Here is an 18,901-nt window from a genome sequence, read left to right on the forward strand (position 1 = left end):
TGACTTACTGAATGAAAGGCCAACTTTTGTTTCAGTTTGAGGATTTGTATAAAAATCTGTGGAGGAGTTGGCTCAGCTCTGTAACAGATGACTGTCTTCCCTAACAATCTCACCATAATTTTGTCCTCCGAATAGAATATAATAGCTTGATCATTAGAAGAAAACTGGCAATAGTAATACTGAATCTTTATTGAATATTTCAGCTGAACGTGTGCTCTGGAACCAGAATCCTGCCCTGTCACCTACTTGCTGTGTGACCTTGGGCACAATTTTATAATCTCAAACACGGGAACAATAATGTTGTCTAACTCACAAGTAGTTGTCTAGTGTAAAAAGTGTGCCTGTAAACTACTTATATTGGAGACTGGCACACTATAAACCAATATTGTTTTAACAGTGCTAAGTGCTTTACACATACTTACTAATGGAATCCTCACGAAAGTCCCACAAGATAGGCACTATTATTGGCCCCATTTTATTTATTTATTTATTTATTTATTTATTTATTTATATTATTTATTTTTAGAGACAGGGTCTCACTCTGTCACCAGGCTGGAGCAAAATGGTGCGATTATAGCTCACTGTAACCTCAAATTTCTGGGCTCAAGGGATCCTCCCACCTCAGCCTCCCGAGTAGCTGGGAATGCAGGTGCACACCACAACACCTGGCCTTTTTTTTTTTTTTTTAAGAGATTGCCCAGGCTGATCTTGAACTCCTGGTTTCAAGCAGTCCTCTAGTCTTGGTCTCCCATAGTGCTGGGATTACAGGCATGAGCCACCACGTCCAGCCCTAATTCCTATTTTACAAATGAGGAAACTGACACTCATAGAGGTTAAATTGCTCAAGGATACCCAGCCAGTTAATGGCAAAGCTAAGATTAGAATCCGGGCATATAGACTCCATCAACCACACTTTTAGACGGTAGGTTAAGGGCGAGACAGAATGTCTCTCTAGTCTCAAGCGTGGCTGCTCAACCTATTTGGTCCACCATGTAGAAGAATCCAAAAGTGATGAATGAGCCTCCAAAGTCAAGTGTGGCACAGTCCTGACATCAGTACACATCCTAGGAAGACAACCAGAAACTGAATCAGCATTCTCTCTCATTGGGTCTCAAGGAAGAAAGCAAAGGGAGGTAGCTTCCCCTGCTCAGCATAGAGCTTTGAGAACCTGATCCTTCAAGAAGCCACCATAAGAGATGCATCTCTAGACTAAGAGCAAAGTTTAGTAACAATAGAATAGACCCTCGCCTTGTTTACTAAGAGCCCAGTAGAAGGCTCTGTAAGAGCATTGCTGCCCGAGCTTCTTCTCCACAGGCAGAAACAGCAGGGAGAAGGAAAGAAGGAAAGGACACGTGGCCTGGCAAACTCAGGGCTGGACAGCAGTTGTCTGTAAAGTGGACCCCTCCCTTGACTTTGATGGCAAATTCTGTCACTGCTCGGGCACTGGTCAGTGGACAGAACCTGGAGAGAACTGCAGAGTGCAGCTCATTGGCACCTCCCCTCCTTTTATGGGATTGATATTTGAGCTTCTGTGTTAAACCAGTATATCCTCTCTTGGAATGGGACATTTTCCTTTGGTGCTTCCAAAATGATACATGAAAATATCAACCTCAATTCACTCCATTTTTGTAGCTTTTAGTAGTTTAGTTCACCTCAAAAGAACTTTCTCAGCTTTGACATCTGTGTCTAGCCAGCATAGATTCTCAAATCATGCTGTGCAGTTTTGTCTATATTTGACCCTGTTAGATTCTACTTTAAGGAATGTCAAAGGAAATGTCTGAATACAGAGAAAAGACACAAACAAAATCAAAAGTTAAGCTGCTTAGGCTGGAATTAATGAAATGTCAAAAATGCTTTACTTAAATCCATGAAAGACAAGCCTTTTACAAAGGCTTCATGCTGGAATATATCTGAATAATAAAGGCAAAACAGGTTTTTGTTTTTGTTTTGAATGCAGTGTTGGATAAATGTCTCCACTTTGCCTAATAAAGTCCCCACAAGTCCACAGACCCAGGGCATGTCTATAGCTCTGTTGGGAAAGTCACCATCCCCAGAAGTTACCCCAAAATGCCACTCTCCAAGATGCCTAAAAACCTTCCAGCTGTCTTTACTTTCATCTCATTGTGTCCCCAAATAGCATTAGATTCTCAAGCATATAAATAAGCAGAACAGAAGCATGATAATTATGTTACATAAATTATAGACAGCCAAATGTCATGTAACCTCAGAGTTTCTTGAGGTCAATGATCAATATTTATAGAACTCTATCACAGTCTAGTGCGTCATGTCCATCAGAAAGATTTACTCCACTCACTGATGAAAATAAACACTTTAATAAGTCGTAGTATGGAATCTAACTTCTTCATTTACTCAAGGGACTTTTCCAGCCGGAGTCCACAAAGGAATGGAAGTTACCTTCTCCAGAAATCCTATTGGTTACAGGTCAATCATTTGTGATTATTACATAGTTGAATAAAGTAGATATTTGAGGTAATGAACCAAGTAGTGGAAACTAATATTTGTATACTTTAGGTAAAGTGGCTTTAAGCCAGAATTATCTAGGTTTGTCTCTATTCTCAATTTCAAAACTCATGCATTGTTTCTATAATGAGCTGTCTCAGCTTTGAGCTCATTTCCCAGTACTCTGTCTTGCCCCAAATCCTTGTCAGTCCTGAGCAGTTATAAAGTTTTACCCTGTCCTCACATGTTATAAAAATCTCCAAACTTTGTGAAACTAGCTTTGTGTTAGAACAGTACTGAAGAATTAAAGCCAAGAAAGTATGCTGTTATAGATTCTAATAACACTTTTTTTTCTAGTGAGTGATCTCAACTAGATCATTTTAGTGAAGAGTGTGTAAGAAGGTCTCAGTTCACTTTAAAGCCTAGCTAGTGTTTACTGAGCACTTATTAAGTGCCAGATGCTACCTGACTTGTAGGCCAACCCTATAGTGGGTACTTTATTACCCTCATTTTACAGTTAAAGAAACTAAGTCTCAGAGTGGTTAAAAATCTTTCCCGTGGTGCCACCGATTTGAAGCGTCTGAGTTAGGACTCAGTCTCCCATCTGAGTTACCCAGGGCCTGGAACTCTTCCTCAGTTAAATTATTATAGTTGTTGTCACTGCTGCTGTTGTCATGAATGAGAAGGAAATGATTCTATTCTCAAGGAAGTTTCCACCATCTTGGAGATGAGGACCTCTCAAGGTCAGGCCTGACTGGAATCCTTCTCCTAGTCTCACGTAGCTGCAGAGGCAGGCAGTGTTCACAGGAACCACCATAAAACTAGTACAAGCAGTAATTCAGGATTTACAGTGTTTGAAATCAGGGAGCCAAGACACATGCCTAAGGGTCAGGGAGATGTCCCTAATTGTATTAGACCTGTTTTCACATGGCCATAAAGATACCACCTGAGACTGGGTAACTAACTTATAAACAAAAGAGGCTTAATTGACTGACAGTTCTGCATGGCTGAAGAGACCTTGGGAAACTTACAATCATGGTGGAAGGCAAAGGGAAAGGAAGGCATGTCTTACATGGTGGCAAGAGAGAGAGAGTGAGGAAATGCCACACTTTAAACCATCAGCTCTCATGAGAACTCACTATCACCAGAACAGCATGGGGGAAACTGCCCCCATGATCCAATCACCTCCCACCAGGTCCCTCCCTTGACACGTGGAGATTACAATTCAAGATGAGATTTGGGTGGAGACACAGAGCCAAACCATATCACTAACCTAACTAAGTTCCAGGCACTGCAGATCATTTACCTCTTGAGTATTCACAACCTTTGGATAAATTAGGTATGCTGGTCCAATTTACCTTTGACTTAAGGGTCATTAGCATTTGAAGAGACAGAATTTGAATCCAGATCTAGCCTGTTTCATGATAGAGAGAGAGAGAGAGCAGGTGGGGAGAAAGAATAGATTCTTGAAGTCTGGCCTTCCCAGGCTACACCCTTTCTTCCTCTCTGGACTCTGGGTATCATCTATTGCCCACATCTTCTAGAAGACCCAAGGTGGAAGAGAAGAGAATAGTCAAGAACTATACCCAAGGCCTTCCATCTCAGGCAAAGGGTATTCACAGATTATACGTGTAGTGCAAATGCACTCATAGGAAAGGTACAACCTCTAAATCTCTGGGGCCTTGAGTTCTTGGGTTCTATGGGCATCCTTTCCTCATCTGTAAAATAAGCACATTGAATTACATGCTCTCCAGAGCCCTGCCATGATAGTATCGATTCTCTTCCACCATAGGCAATGTTGGGACGAAACAACGGGGAGTCCTCCAGGAAGAAGGATGAAGAGGAAGTTCAGAGCAGGCACCGGTTAATCCCCCTCGGCAGAAAAATCTATGAATTCTACAATGCACCCATCGTGAAGTTCTGGTTCTACACAGTAAGCACATTTCCTTTTCTCCTTCCTAGTGGATGGCCACAAGGAGCCAACGTCCATTTCTCATGCACCTGTGTGGTTTTCTCTGCAAGTCGTAAGTGCCACACACAGGAGTGAAAGTTCTGTGACCTTGCTTTTTCAATAGCTTTGCAAGATTTGTGGCATTTTGTTAAGCAGCTTTCACAGGCCACATTTGGCCTCCTCTCAGAAAATAGAGGAAATGGTGGAGGTAAGAACTAACAAACAGAAATAGAGGTGAGATGAGTATGAGTCTTGTCTAACAGGAAAGTAGATACGCTTTTCTGAAATACTTGATGTTTTGAATGGATGAGGGCTAGATCACAGTTGCCCATTTTAGATGCCAGTCCTGGATTTGGGGCTACTTTTGGCAGGTAAGGAGTGAGGAGAGTGTGGAAGTAACACCACTAAAGGAGGCAGTGTGTGTGCGTGTGTGTGTGTAACTACTCCCAATCTGCTGGTGTCATCAAACAACCTTTCTTGTTCCAACACAATTAACAATATGCAAACAGCAGCAGCAAAAACTACTCAAAGGAAACCTACAATCATGGCTAATATTGCTTAGTATGCAGATCATGTAAACATTTTCTGCCTACAAAAGAGTGGATTGTCCTTGAAATGACCTTCTGATATGGTAGAAATGGTTCAATTATTGGTTCTCCACGTCTACTGTTCAGTGATTATTTTTTAAGGTGAGCTTTTGGCCCAGGTCATCTCTGATTCTTTCCAGCCACAGTGGAACTGTGCCAGATGAAGGATAGTGCATCTGTATTTTTAGCCCTTGCCACAACCAGCTGCATAGCAGTCATTTGAGTCAGCAACAGGATAATCTGAATCTGAGGCCAAAATGACTCAAATGACCAGATGAGGTGCTTTTCATGTGGTCCTGTGTGCTAACACTTCACATTGACTTTAAAGTTGGGTTTCTCTACTTCAGTGCTATTAACATTTAGGGCAGGATAATTCTTCATTGTGGGGGGCTGCCCTCAACAGGTAGCATGTTTTACAGCATGTCTGGCCTCTACTCAGTGGCAACTCTTCATCCCCCAAGTATGACAAGCAAAATGTCTCCAGACATTGCTAAATGTCCCCTTGTGGGATAAAATTGCCACCATTCGGAAACTACCACTTTGAGGTGTGGTCTTGAGAGAGGAGAGGATATTATCAAAATATAAATATTAGATGTTTTCAGTGAAGTAAAAATTCAAATTTATCAATGGTAGGAAAAGAGAAAAATTATCTCCCCCCAAAAATAACTGAGGCATGCAAAAATCATTTCTATTCATATATTTTATACAGCTCTATATTATTTTTAACCTTGCAGAAAACAGCTTAGTGGTGACAAGCATGGACTTTGGAATCAGACAGCCTGGGTGGGAATCCCATCTGCACCTCTTACCATGTGCCCTCAAAGAACTTAATTTCCCATTCTGTCCACAGTTTTCTTAAGATGCCAATAGTAGTAGTTCTGATTTTATAGGATTTAATGAAGATTAAATGTGTTAAAACATATAAAGCACTTAGAACAGTTCCTTGACATGTAAGTACAACGTAACTGTGACTATTGTTTCTTCTAGGCTATTCACATTGCATAGCAATAGATAGTGTTGTGTTCATCCATCCACTCAACAAAAATATCTTTTATTGAGCACCTACTATGTTTGAGGCAATGTTCTAGGTACTATTTAAGTACTCTCTGTAATCCTAACAACCATTTTATCAAGATAATATTTATTTATTTATTTAGGAGAGACAGGGTCTTACTCTGTCACCCAGACTGGAGTGCAGTGGTAAGATCTTGGCTCACTGCAACCTCCACCTCCTGGGTTCCAGTGATTCTCATGTCTCAGCCTCCCAAGTAGCTGGGATTTCAGATGTGTACCACCACACCCAGCTAATTTTTGTATTTTTAATAGGAATGGGGTTTTGCCATGTTGGTCAGGCTGGTCTCGATCTATGGGCCTGCATCAGCCTCCCAAAGTACTGGGATTATAGGCGATAGCCACTGCACCCAGCCTAAGATAATATTTTTGGAGCTATTTTACACCCAGGTCTGTCCTTCCTTTAATATTATGATACCCCAACTGTTAGCTTAGAACAACGCTTGGCAAACTACAGCTCTCGGGCCAAATTCAACCCATGGCCTATGACTGTGGCCTGCAAACTAAGAATGGTTTTTACATTTTTAAAGGGTCAAAATAAAATTTAAAAAGGAATACTTGAGACATATATTCAAATTGTAGTGTCCATAAATAATTGGAGCACAGGCAGACTCTTAATTTCTGTTAAAGGAATTTAATTGAGCAATGAACAATTCGTGAATGGGACAGCCTTCCAAGCCAGAGGAGGCTCAGAGACTCCAGCAGGGCCACGTGGTGGAAGAATTATGGACAGAAAACAGAAGTGACGTACACAAACAGCTGGATTGGTTACAGCTCAGCATTTACCTTATTTGAACACATTTTGAGCAGTTGGCTACGTTTGATTGACTGAAATTCAGTGATTGGTCTTGTTACACCTTCATTTGTTATAGTTCACAATGTACAGAGAAAACTTTAGGCCGAACTTAAAATATGTAAGGAGGCAGCTTTAGGCTAAACCTCATTTAACATTACCAGTAGGCTGCCTGCTTTTGTGCTACCACATCGAGTTAATGAGTGGTGAGAGACAGAGAGAGACTATCAGGTCTACAAAGCCTTAAAAGTTGTTAACCAGTTGGCCATTTGCAGAAAAAGTTTACAGACTGCTGAGAGCAGAAATCAGTAGACGTAATAGTATCAACATTTCTAAAACTTCCATGATGACAAGGGCGTTTTGTTAGAAATGCAAATTTTTAGCCCCATCATAGACCCATGGAATCAAATCTTCATGAAGGAGCCTAAGAGGCTGTGTTTAACTAGCTTCCCAGGCGAAACTTGTGATTAGAGATGCTTGAGACACGCTGCTTTGCTTATGTCATTGGCACCTTGTTGGGAGGCTGCCTCTTTGGGGGGTGGGGCCTGTGTGTCCAGCACTCTTCTGCATGGCTGAGTTGGCCTCAGTAAACCCATCAGACTGGATCCCCCAGATCCGTTCAGTTGTGTTTTCATGATTCTCCAAAATTCATCTTCACGTATCGACAAAGCCCAGGCCTCGAGGAAGTGATCGGAAATGAGGTATGCCAGTCTTTTGAATCACCAGACATGCCTAACAATACAATTCAGTTTCAGATTGAAGGTCCCATGTACTTTACTTGGGGCTGTGTTTTTCTCTGTAAGAGTATTTCTCACCAGATTTCCAAAAATGGTGTGTCCTACTCTCCCAAGTTTCTGAAAGGTAGGACACACCTCATTTCCATGTAACCTCACTTCTGCATTGTAGCAAGTTTCTCTAGGAGTAGGTTGGGTCCTCTTCTGGTCCGAGAAGAAAGCAGGCAGGGGTCCAGCTGGCTCCTCGACCCTGCTTGTGTTGAGAGCCTATTTCAGGTATCCGGCTGGAGAGGATTCAAATTCAAGGTGTGAAGTGGCTGTAGGTCAGAGGACACAGTGCATACTCTGAGTTTCTCTAGCAGTGACCAACTCTACCCTCTACGAGACCATGTGCCCTTCTGCTCTCCAGAGGTAGTAGAAAAAGGCCCAGGTAGAAGTGAGGAAGAGCAAAGCCCCACCAGGGATCCATAGCAAGCTGCGGCAGGCTTTGGTGCTTGTGTTTGACAGTTTAAGAAGCATGAATCTTAGTTAATGGAAAATGCATAGAAAGATTATATGTTAATAACATACAAATTCTTAGAGTTCTCCCACTGACTGACTTAAATAAGACTCATAGGTTCAAAAGCTTGGACATTCTACATGCAGATTGTTAAAGCTTACAGAATATATATATATACACACATACAATTAAAGCATGTCATGTCAAGATAATCTACAGCAAGGCTGCATGAATGTTGGTGAGTTCTGTGATAGGCTGCTTCCAAGACAGCAGCCAGTCCTCTGTTGTGCCATCTAAACATAAGACCCTATTTTCAGAAGTCTGTATTTTGAGAGTTGTACCAAAATATTATATTATAGCTTGACTATGGAAAAAGTTCGTTATAGAGTAACTGTGATGTAAAAACCAGGCAGGGGCTAAAAATGATGAATGTGGAGGAAGCATAACCAATAATGAGGGCAATTTTAAAAAGAAAAAAAAGGGGAGAGGTGTGAATAGTTAATTAATCGGGGATCAAAGGGAAGTAAGGACTAAGGGAAGAGGAGACAAAAAGAATTCTTGAAAAAAAGAGGTGGATATTAGCCAGCATTTATTGGGTCTCTACAGTGTGTTGGGAGAGACAGACAGACAGACAGATAGATATCTATATCTAGATCCCTAGTCATTACAAAGCCCCTATAAGGAAAGTGGAAGTGATCCCATGTTACAGAATGGAGGCCCAGGAAGGTTAACCTTACAAAAGATGATACATCTAGGAAGTACGTGAGCTGGAATTTAAATGATTTAAATACAAGCATCACTGATACCTATGCCTACCTTCCTTCCACTAAACACATTAGACTTGTATTCAGAGGACAGATGTAGGTTCAAGGAGTTACTTACGTACTAAAATGCAGAGGTTCTGGAAGAATGTGCATGTCACTGGGCCTACATATGAAAAGAGAAGATAATGCTTTGGAATGTTTTGCAATGAATTGGGCAAAATGATAAAACCAGGGCAGTTAACAATATTCATTTCCCCTATAAGTGATGGAATTTGACCCAACTAAGAGAAGGAAGCAAGGAGAGAGAAGGATTTTAAGTCAGAAGGAGGCTGAGAGTATATTTTAGAGTTCTAACCACTGAAGTCCTTTTTTTGTTTTTTGCAGTCTGTACTCACAGGACTACAGAATTAATGCCAGTGTATTATAATGGTAAACGGAAACCATATGAACCAAGTTCCATTTTGAACTGATTTTTAAACAGCGTCCTACACAATTTTAAGTAAACTCTTTCATGAGAAGTTTTCATGATTTGCCAATGCTCCTGAAGATGGGGAGGGGTAGGAACCTAGTCATAGGTTGAAATGATAGGCCCTGGGGGGTGGGGGGATGCCAGCACAAACCATGCAGGTAGAGAGTGAGCCCAGATGTCCAGCTCTCATAAGTGATCTTATTTAACTCCGACCTACTTCACCCTTTAAGTGATGAACTTGAGGTCAGGAGTTCAAGACCAGCCTGGCCAACATGGTGAAACCCCCGTTTCTACTAAAAATACAAAAATTAGCCAGACACGGTGGCAGGTGCCTGTAATCCCAGCTACTCGGGGGGTTGAGGCACAAGAATCGCTTGAACCCACGAAGAGGAGATTTGCAGAGAGCCAGGATCACAGCACTGCACTCCAGCCTGGGCAATAGAGTGAGACTCAGTCTCCAAAAAAAAAAAAAAAAAAGAATCCATTCATTCACCCGGGCATGGTGGCTCAAGCCTGTAATCCCAGCATTTTGGGAGGCCAAGCTGGGGGGATCTCTTGAACCCAGGAGTTTGAGATCAGTCTGGCCAACAAAGTGAGATGCTGTCTCTACTAAAAATACAAAAACTTAGCCGGCTGTGGTGGCACGTGCCTATTGTCCCAGCTACCCAGGAGGCTGAAGTAGGAAAATCACCTGAGCCCAGGAAGTCAATGCTACAAGAAGCCGAGATCACAATGCCACTGCACTCCAGCCTGGGCGGCGGGAGTGAGACTCTGTCTCAAAACATAAGAGAATCCTTCTATTAGAAAAGGAAAGGGGAAGGTAGAGAGGGAGGGAGGAAGTTTTCTTAGTAGAGAAAGCAGCATATCCCCCAGAGAGGCTGCAGCTTCCTCCACCTTCTAAGCTGCCTTCCCAGCTCCAAAGTCGCGCAGTACCCTCCAGACCCCTCAAGGCCTCAATCCTTTCACCCACAATGTGTCTATTCTTTGGTACAACCACTCTGAAGAGTGCAGCAGATTTTAATAAACTCCCTCTTGGTTCCTGCTCACGGCCCCTGAGGTCCCTAAGGCCAGTGAGTACCTCACTCAACTTGCAGCATTGCCTAAGGAAGGCCCAGCTAGTCTGCCATTTCCCTTAAGGTGAGTCTTTGCTCAAGGCTCCTCAGCCCCTTATGCAAGAGCCTCACCAGTTTCTCTGCACTTCACTCACCTTAACACAACTGAATCTTCCAAGAACAGTCACCAAACCCTGGGGAGTGCTTCCCAGACATCCAGCAATTCAGCCAGTCACATCAGGATTCAACCCCAAAGAGCCAGAGCCTCTTGGGGATTAAACCCCACGCCCGTCCACAAAAGGCCACACAGACCCTTTCCTTTCTATAAATTGTGTTGTCTTTTCTTGTGTTATTTCAATGAAGCCGACACCAAGGAGGAATATTTTAACTTGGGTAGGGCAGGAAAGTGGTGAAATGAAAACACGTGAAGCCCTCCCAGGGCACTGACAAACCAAACCCTTTAAGCCTGGGCTAATTTTATGTTGGGTTGACCAGTTTACAGGTGTTACATGCGTCTTCCTTTTCTTCTCACAGACACATATTCTGCCTGGCATTCATGAAGCAAAAATCCACTGTGCTGCCCTAGTTTAAGAACCTAAGGTCCACGCCTGAGCAAGAGCGGCCACTGACAGCCAAGGTTCCCTTTTTAGCCAAGAAAACACACACACAGAAATGGGTAACTGCAAGACGAAATGATGCATCATGACACATAGATTTAAGCAAAGCACCAGAGCCCCCAGAGACACATGTACGGGTCAAAAGGAAGATTGCATATTATAATCTTTCAAGTACTACTGTCTTTTCTAATTCTTTTGGTAGTTTAGCACCTTGAGTTCATTTTGTCATAAATTCTGTGTCCTGCTTGCTGACCTTGTTCTGTGCTGCTGTGCAGTGGCCGTGGCTGACGCTGAGGCTCCTGGGCCTGAACAGCCAGACCACTGTATTGTATTTCCTTACAGCTGGCGTATATCGGATACCTGATGCTCTTCAACTATATCGTGTTAGTGAAGATGGAACGCTGGCCGTCCACCCAGGAATGGATCGTCATCTCCTATATTTTCACCCTGGGAATAGAAAAGATGAGAGAGGTAACAGCTTTTATAAACTAAAACATAAGAGAAAGACAGTGGTTAAGTTCTATCTGTGGACGGAGGGGACAGGAAGATGCCTGGGATGCAGATGAAGCCGGAAACTGTTTTCTCTAACGCTACCACAGCTGCTGCTTAGCTCTGACAAACCTGGGAAGGCTCACAGTGTGGTGCTGATAGGGGTATAACTCCCTGAGTGCTTAGGATTTGGTCTATTCTCTGCTAACATAGCTTTTGTCCCAAGAAGGCCTCCAGTTGTTTTTGATGCCGTTTACATGTCTTTCCTCATCCCTATAAACATGACTTTCTAGATTTTGCCACTTTTAACTCCCATTTCACCCCCTTATTCTGGGTGTCTTCGGACACAGCCTGCCAATACCTGTGACTCTCCAGATGTGTTTCGGCTGTTCTAGGAGGAACTCTGCTTTCACTCATTCATTGGATTTATTCTCTGGTTTATTTCTTCTCAACATTGTGCTCGCACCTGCTGGACACCAACCACTCTGCCAGCAGTAGGGACCACCAAGGCGGACTGAACGCAGGTCCTTCGGGTTGTGGGTGCAGCGTCCCCTCTTTTCTCCCCCAACTTCTATGGCCTAAAAGGAGCCCTCAAAATGCCACCCCTAAGTGGTTTATTTGAAATCAGAGCCAACCTCAGGGGCCCATCAGATTCAGAGCTGCTAAAAAGAATGTGATCAAGCAAAAGTCCACAAGAGGGCTCTGCAGCCCCGCTCAATGTTCACCCCGAGCTCCTATTTCATCAGGGAAAGCCATTAGGGAAGAAAGGTTTAGGAGGTAGTGCTGATTTCTCTTTCCTGAAATGACAGTAAGCAGGACAGGCCCTTTCTGGAGGAAATGCTCCCATTCAAGTCCACTGAGTCTTTAAGAGCTCAGGAACAACCCTAATTGCTGTACTACAGCGGGTGGGAAAACATACTGGGCACCATAGGAAAAAACGGACTCCTGCAAATCCACAACTTCACTCTTGCCTTCATTACAAAGACAGGTTAAAAGGCAAGCGTTTCAGCTCTAGAATGTTCTCTTCCAGAGAAAAGATGCGGTATCTCTTAGATGCAGTTGTATTGGGATCCAAATGTCTTATCTCTTAAGCCCTTCTCTTGAGTTTTTAAACTATTTGGGGGATATTTTAACTCCGACTACCCTCTCCCCATCCTGAGAACCTGGGAGTGGGTCTGCTAGTCCCATTTTACAAGTGCCTGGATTGAGAAAAAAAAAAAAAAGGAACGCTTTGCCTTGTTCCAGCTAGTCGTCTACACTTCGGTCTTCCCATTCATGGTGACTTTTCTTCTTGACCAATGTTGTGGATTTCCCATTTGTAAACTGAAAAACAGTAATAAATTTGCTTTGGTCTTTGTGCAGCTCTCTGAGAACTGAGGCCTGCTCCTGCTGGGGCCCTGTGGCTGTGCTGTGCCAGCTGGCACTCGAGCGATTTAACGCCTAGAAGCATATTCCTTCCCCATGATAAGCAGAAAAGGGAAGGACTCGAGCAGAGAGATTGGAGTCTCTCCAGGGACCAGACTGGGAGAAGACAGGGAGCAGTCTGTACTCCACGGACTGTTCTGGCAGAGGCAGCCAAATGGGCAAGCTGCCAGGAGCCTCGAGGCCTGGATATCCATTTCTCCTGAAGAGGCATAGGATAGTAGGGCGGGCAGGGCTTTGGAGGCTGGGGTCAGGAAGGGGTCAACCGAAGACTCCTCGCTTCCTGTGGGGAGTGAGGCAGTGACCACCTCCGAGTCTGACCTTTTCCTCTGCAGCCCAGTGAGGTGGCGCCCCAACCCCTGAACTCACTGAAGAGTTGCTTGACGACCAAGGGGTGAGGACCCCACGGGGTGAGGACCCCACAGGCCGTGCCCTTCCTGCCTCCTCACAGTCAGCACGCAGGACCTCCAGGGCTCAGACGCAAGATCCTGGAAATGTGGAAAAGTTTGCATGCTTTGGTGCCTTCCCAGGAATACACAAGGAAGGCTTTGTGGTTTCCCATGATGCCCCCATTCCCAGCCCACATACTTCTGCCTGGAGTCACTAAAGCAAGCCCCGGTAATCCCTTAATAGCATGGCACTGTTTACAGTGTGCGTGGGTAGACGTTATCTCATCTGGATCCTCCCCCGACCCCACAACCCTATGAGGTCGATGGCGTGACTATGATGACATCCCACTGCACAGGTCTGGGAACTGAGACTTGGGGTTTAAGCCATTTCCCCGTATCCCGCAGCTAGAAAGGACAACTGAGTATGAAACCTGACGGATCCATCCCTAGACTCAGTGCTCTTTCTACTCTCCCACGATGCTCCTCAGGCTCCCAGGGTTCTAAGACAGGTGCCTGAGGGCTGGTTCGAGAGGTAGAGGAGGGAAGGGGGACTTGACTTTCCACTTCTGCTTCACCCCGGACTATTCTGCTCTCATCTCTTTTTTTTAATGTTGGGACTTTACTAAAAAATGCTTCACTGTTTAAAAATTATCCTACAAACCTCTGTGTTTAGCAGTTTTAGGAGAGTGTGAGCAAAGGGTTGGAAAACCTCAAGGCATTGCCCATCAAACCCCTCTCCCAGCTACAGACACGGACTTTTGTTCCGTTAAGATGCAGCCAGGGAGTGAGAAGCCATCAGGACACCACCAGCTGCAGAGATTGCTGGTGACTAGGACAGTGGTTCTCAAACTGGGGCCACCAGGCAGGAGCCGGGAACTTGTCAGAAATGTAAATCCTCCACCCCACCCCCAGCCTACTGAAGCAGAAACTCCAGACTGAGGGCCTGGCATGGATAGTTTACCCAGCCCTCCAGGTGATTCTGATGTGCACTGAAGTTTAGAAACCCTGGGCTAGGGCTTAGGGCAGGACACTGCCTATGAAAAATAGGGCTCCCAGGCAGCTCCTGTACCCTGCTCCGCCTTCCAAGCCCCAGCCCTAACTTACTAAAACCTGTCTTCCTTAGTATTTCAGAATTAGGTAAATCATTATAGTGGACATGAGGATTCACACAAGCCTCCAATCTTTCCTCTCCTTTGAGAGGTTCTGAGGTGGGGAAAGGGGTTGGTCATGGTTTGAAGAGATGGAATCCTCAGAGGCAAACACCAGCAATTGAGGAAGGTGGCCCTGGTGCAGCTTCAGTAAGTGGGGTTCCCTGGCTTCTCACATGCTGGGGCAGTCTGTGGTGCAGGATGGGTGCAACTCCTGCTGTCCAGCTGTGCATTTCATAGACCCATGTGTGGTACCCCCTCTAAGTTTAAGGTAAGGCAAGAGTCCCACAAAGGAGTTAGGATATGCAAGGGACTGGAAATTGCTCTTAGTGCCTACACGACAGTCAGTCTGTTGACAAATATGTATTGAGTTTCTATTATGTAACAGGCCTGGGGTACAAAGGGTCTGCCCTCAGAGTTTCAGTATAGGAAAGAGAGAAAAATGGATGGATGGATGGAGGAATACATAGATGACTGATTGACAGGCATACACACATACTCATACACACATACATATACAAGCATACAGAAGATAACTTCATATAGTGATAAAAACTCCAAAAAAATAAATAGGGTAATGTATTGGAGAGTGACTTGGGGACATGAAGTCTGCTGCAGCTAAAGTAGTCAAAAAAGGCCTTCCTAAAAAGGGGACATTTGATCGGAGACCTTGAAGATGAAGAGGAGCCAAATATAGATCTGGGAGAAGAAAGTGATGAACAGAAGGAATAAGTACAAGCATCTTGAATATCGAATAAACTTGTTATGCTTAAGAGATGACCAGTATGGCTGCAGGGTAGAGGATAAGAGAGAATATGGTGAGATGTGAAATGAGGCCACTGTGAAGAGTTTGGATTTTTCACTATTTGTAATGGACGTCATCAGAAAGCTCAAGCATACAATTATGATCATTTGTTTTAGTTTCTGTTGTTGTTCATTTGTCTAAAATTTTTTTAAATTGAGGTATAATTTATGTATAATTGAACAACTCCTAAGGTGCAGCTTGATGAGCTTTTACCTATGCGTATAACTTGGTAATCGCCAGCCAGATCTTTAAAGATCCAGGCTTTTAAAGGTCATTCTTTGTGCTGCTCAGAGAATGGGTTGAGGGTAAGTGGGCAATGAGGATGATGGGGATACCAGTTAGAAGGCTGCTGCAATCTGCAAGATGTGATGGAGCTTAGAATAGGGCGGCAGCAGTGGAGGTGGTGAGAAGTAGTTGGCTAGGTTGCATTTAGAAATAGAGGTGATAGGACTTGGTGCAGAGGATGTGGGATGTGAAAGAGAAAAATGGAGGAGTCTTCCCAAGTGAGCAGCCTGAGGAACTCAATATGGTGGCACTGTTTACTGAGATAAAGGGAGACTTCAGAGATTTGCAGCATACTAGGATTGAATCATTTTATAGCAAAACTCTTATGTGTGTCTTAGAATTTTACCACCACCCAAAGAATCAAAATTATTGCTTATATGTGCCTTTGGAATACTGCAGCTGAATAATCGCCTAAGCTTAGCTCAATTGGACTTTTATAGCATGCAAGTATTTAAGTAGATATAGGTAGACAAAGCAAGCTAGTAACGTCAGCCAACAGATCAAGTACTTCCCAACTGGGCTGAAAATATAGACAGAAACCAGACCTAACCCTGCTCTCCTTCCTGCCTTATAGATTCTGATGTCAGAGCCAGGGAAGTTGCTACAGAAGGTGAAGGTGTGGCTGCAGGAGTACTGGAATGTCACGGACCTCATTGCCATCCTTCTGTTCTCTGTTGGAATGATCCTTCGTCTCCAAGACCAGCCCTTCAGGAGTGATGGGAGGGTCATCTACTGCGTGAACATCATTTACTGGTACATCCGTCTCCTAGACATCTTCGGCGTGAACAAGTATTTGGGCCCATATGTAATGATGATTGGAAAAATGGTAAGCAGGGTCTTCTGATTCCATGTTATAAGCTTTCAGATGAGGAGTGGTAATAAAAGATAGAGGGAAATAGTTATTTTGGGCCTGCTATCAAAGTCTAAATGAGATGGCCCTGGAGGCGTTTTATTTTATAAATTCCTTCTGAATGTTTGGGGGTTTGACTACATCTAATACAAAACTGGGTAATTTATCCATCACTCATTCATTTACTGAAAAATATATAAAGATCATCTATTTTGTGCTGGACACTGGACTAGGAGTTGGGTATACAAAGATGTTCTTTCCATGAGATTAAAACTGATGGAAGAGAGAGAGGGAGGGAGGGAGGGAGGGAGGAATTACCATACCATGTGAAAAATGCCATAATAGAGATGTGTATAAAGTACAACAAAACCATAGAAAAGATAATATAGGTCAGAAAAAGCACACAAAGGTTACATTTTAGCTGGGTATTGGAGAAGGAATGGGTCTCCACTACAAATTTTTAACAGATTTTTTTAAAGATCCTGTGTTTTTAAATAAAGTTCTAGAAAATTCCTTTCCCTACACAAAGGAAAGAAAAATATAATTTATTTGCGCTGAGCTGAGTTGGGTTGGGTTTGAACTGAACATTAAGTTCTATCATGCATCATGTGTTTGTTACACTACTGGAAAATGATGTCTATTAAGAACTAGGTTCCGGAATGATGCTCCTACTTATCAAATTGTTGAAGAAAAAATCCCAGGTAGCAAGCTAATATGCTGCCCTACAAATGGCCGAGGACTTGTTCCAACAGTCCTTGACCACACACCAGTTTCCACACTTTTTCCATAGAGACTGAACCCTAGGAGGACAGCATCATGTGCATCTGGGAGTGCATCAGTAAATAAGCTTCCTCTCAAAACTCACTAGAGGAAGAATAAGAGCCTGGAGCCAGAACTGGGTACTTTTAATCAGTTCTCCCAGTTTTGAGTGTGTCCCCTTCTTCACCTTTACAAGATATATGTGGAAAAGCCAAGTACATCTGTTCTACCATGACGAACACCTCTTACTGAAAAACCTTTTTCCTGGTCAGACACGGTGGGTCATGCCTGCAATTCCAGCACTGTGGGATGCTAAGGCAAGCAGATGGCTTGAGCTCAGGACTCTCAGACCAGCTTAGGCAGCACAGTGAGACCCTGATGATACAAAAACTAATGAAAAATTAGGGCTGGGCATCGTGGCTCATGCCTGTAATCCCAGCACTTTGGGAGGCCGAGGCGGGAGGATCACCTGAGGTCAGGAGTAGGAGTTCAAGACCAGCCTGATCAATATGAAGAAACCCCATCTCTACTAAAAATACAAAATTAGCTGGGCATGGTGGCATATGCCTGTAATCCCAGCTACTTGGGAGGCTGAGGCAGGAGAATCACTTGAACCCGGGAGGCGGAGGTTGCAGTGAGCCAAGATCATGCCATTGCACTTCAGCCTGGGCAAGAAGAGCAAAACTCTGTCTCAAAAACAAAAAAAAGAAAAAGAAAAGAAAAATTAGCAGGGTGTGGTGACATGAGCCTGTGATCCCAGCTACCTGGGAGCCTGAGGTGGGAGGGTCACCTGAGCCCAGAGTTTAAGACAGTGGTGAGATATTTTTTCTCAAAAAAAGATAAAGAAAAACCTCTTTGCTAATATCTTTCACTTCACTTGAGCCATTGAAACCAACGATTAGTTAATAGATGTTCTTTTTAAGACAGTGTTTCACTCCATCACCCAGGCTGGAATGCAGTGGTGCCACCTCTGCCTCCCGGGTTCTAGCGATTCTCCTGCCTCAACCTCCCGAGAAGCTGGGACTACAGTCACCTGCCACCATGCCAGGCTAATTTTTTGTTTTTATTAGAAACGAGGTTTCACTAGGTTGGCCAGGCTGGTCTCAAACTCCTGACCTCAAGTGCTCTACCTGCCTCAGCCTCCCAAAGTGCTGGGATTACAAGTGTGAGTCACTATGCCTGGCTGATGTTCTTTATTATTATTACTCAAGATTTACTATATATATCATTGCTAACTCAATATTTATGGAACAGCTCTGTGTATGTATGTGTATGTGTATCTCTACTGAAATGAATCTTAAATAACCACGACTTTTCCTACAAAATCACCGACAAACTCATGCTAAGAGCAGAAGAATTTGAATTCAAAATGAATTGGATATAACACATTGAGCAATTTATTTAAACCCCTTTGAGATTTGATTTACTTGTTTCTAAAGTAGTGATGTATAATAAATGCATATCTTATAGGGTTATTGTTGTAATTATTAGAAATAATACATACTAAATGACCAGCTGTGTCTGGCTCATAGCTGGTGGTTGACAAATTACATCTGTTATCATTATGTTCAAACTGCATTTTCTAAATACAATGAAAAAAAGGAAAAATTGGTGAGTATAATTATTATGCCATATTCTTAACCCTACTGTACAAATGGTATTTATAACACCAGCACTGTTTAGGGCAAATATCACCAAACTCATTCTAGAGAGAAAAAAACTCGAATTCATGAGCTTGAGTTACTTACCCAAAACAG

General features: G+C 43.4%; 1 protein-coding gene and 2 long non-coding RNA genes across 31 annotated transcripts in view; 1 reads left to right on the top strand and 2 right to left on the bottom strand.

Annotated features, from left to right (window-relative positions):
- LOC105498657 (transient receptor potential cation channel subfamily M member 3) overlaps positions 1 to 18,901 on the top strand; it is a 909,897-nt gene that overhangs the window by 818,503 nt on the left and 72,493 nt on the right. For all 26 annotated transcript variants that reach the window (XM_011770894.3, XM_071077680.1, XM_011770897.3 and 23 more), the window contains 3 exons: positions 4,253 to 4,393; positions 11,340 to 11,468; positions 16,110 to 16,361. In XM_011770894.3, the coding sequence (XP_011769196.1) occupies positions 4,253 to 4,393; positions 11,340 to 11,468; positions 16,110 to 16,361 (522 nt within the window). The remainder of the gene's footprint in view (positions 1 to 4,252; positions 4,394 to 11,339; positions 11,469 to 16,109; positions 16,362 to 18,901) is intronic.
- Positions 1 to 18,901, bottom strand: part of LOC105498656 (uncharacterized) — a 178,791-nt gene that overhangs the window by 23,507 nt on the left and 136,383 nt on the right. Inside the window, exons 4-6 of one of the 4 annotated variants that reach the window (XR_003013445.2) lie at positions 11,251 to 11,444; positions 8,978 to 9,022; positions 6,350 to 7,913 (exon numbers count right to left, since the gene is read on the bottom strand). This is a non-coding gene — a long non-coding RNA (uncharacterized lncRNA). Of the gene's footprint in view, positions 1 to 6,349; positions 7,914 to 8,977; positions 9,023 to 11,250; positions 11,445 to 18,901 lie in introns of those variants that run through there. The other 3 variants (XR_003013449.2, XR_011612459.1, XR_011612460.1) reach the window with 3 other exon arrangements.
- LOC139358112 (uncharacterized) lies at positions 12,712 to 16,321 on the bottom strand. The gene is made up of 3 exons (XR_011612461.1): positions 16,185 to 16,321; positions 13,278 to 13,396; positions 12,712 to 12,809 (listed from the first exon to the last, which is right to left on the bottom strand). It is a non-coding gene; the product is annotated as an uncharacterized lncRNA (long non-coding RNA).

This window comes from Macaca nemestrina, chromosome 14 (genome assembly GCF_043159975.1).
Source record: "Macaca nemestrina isolate mMacNem1 chromosome 14, mMacNem.hap1, whole genome shotgun sequence".
Taxonomy (NCBI): Eukaryota; Metazoa; Chordata; class Mammalia; order Primates; family Cercopithecidae; genus Macaca; species Macaca nemestrina.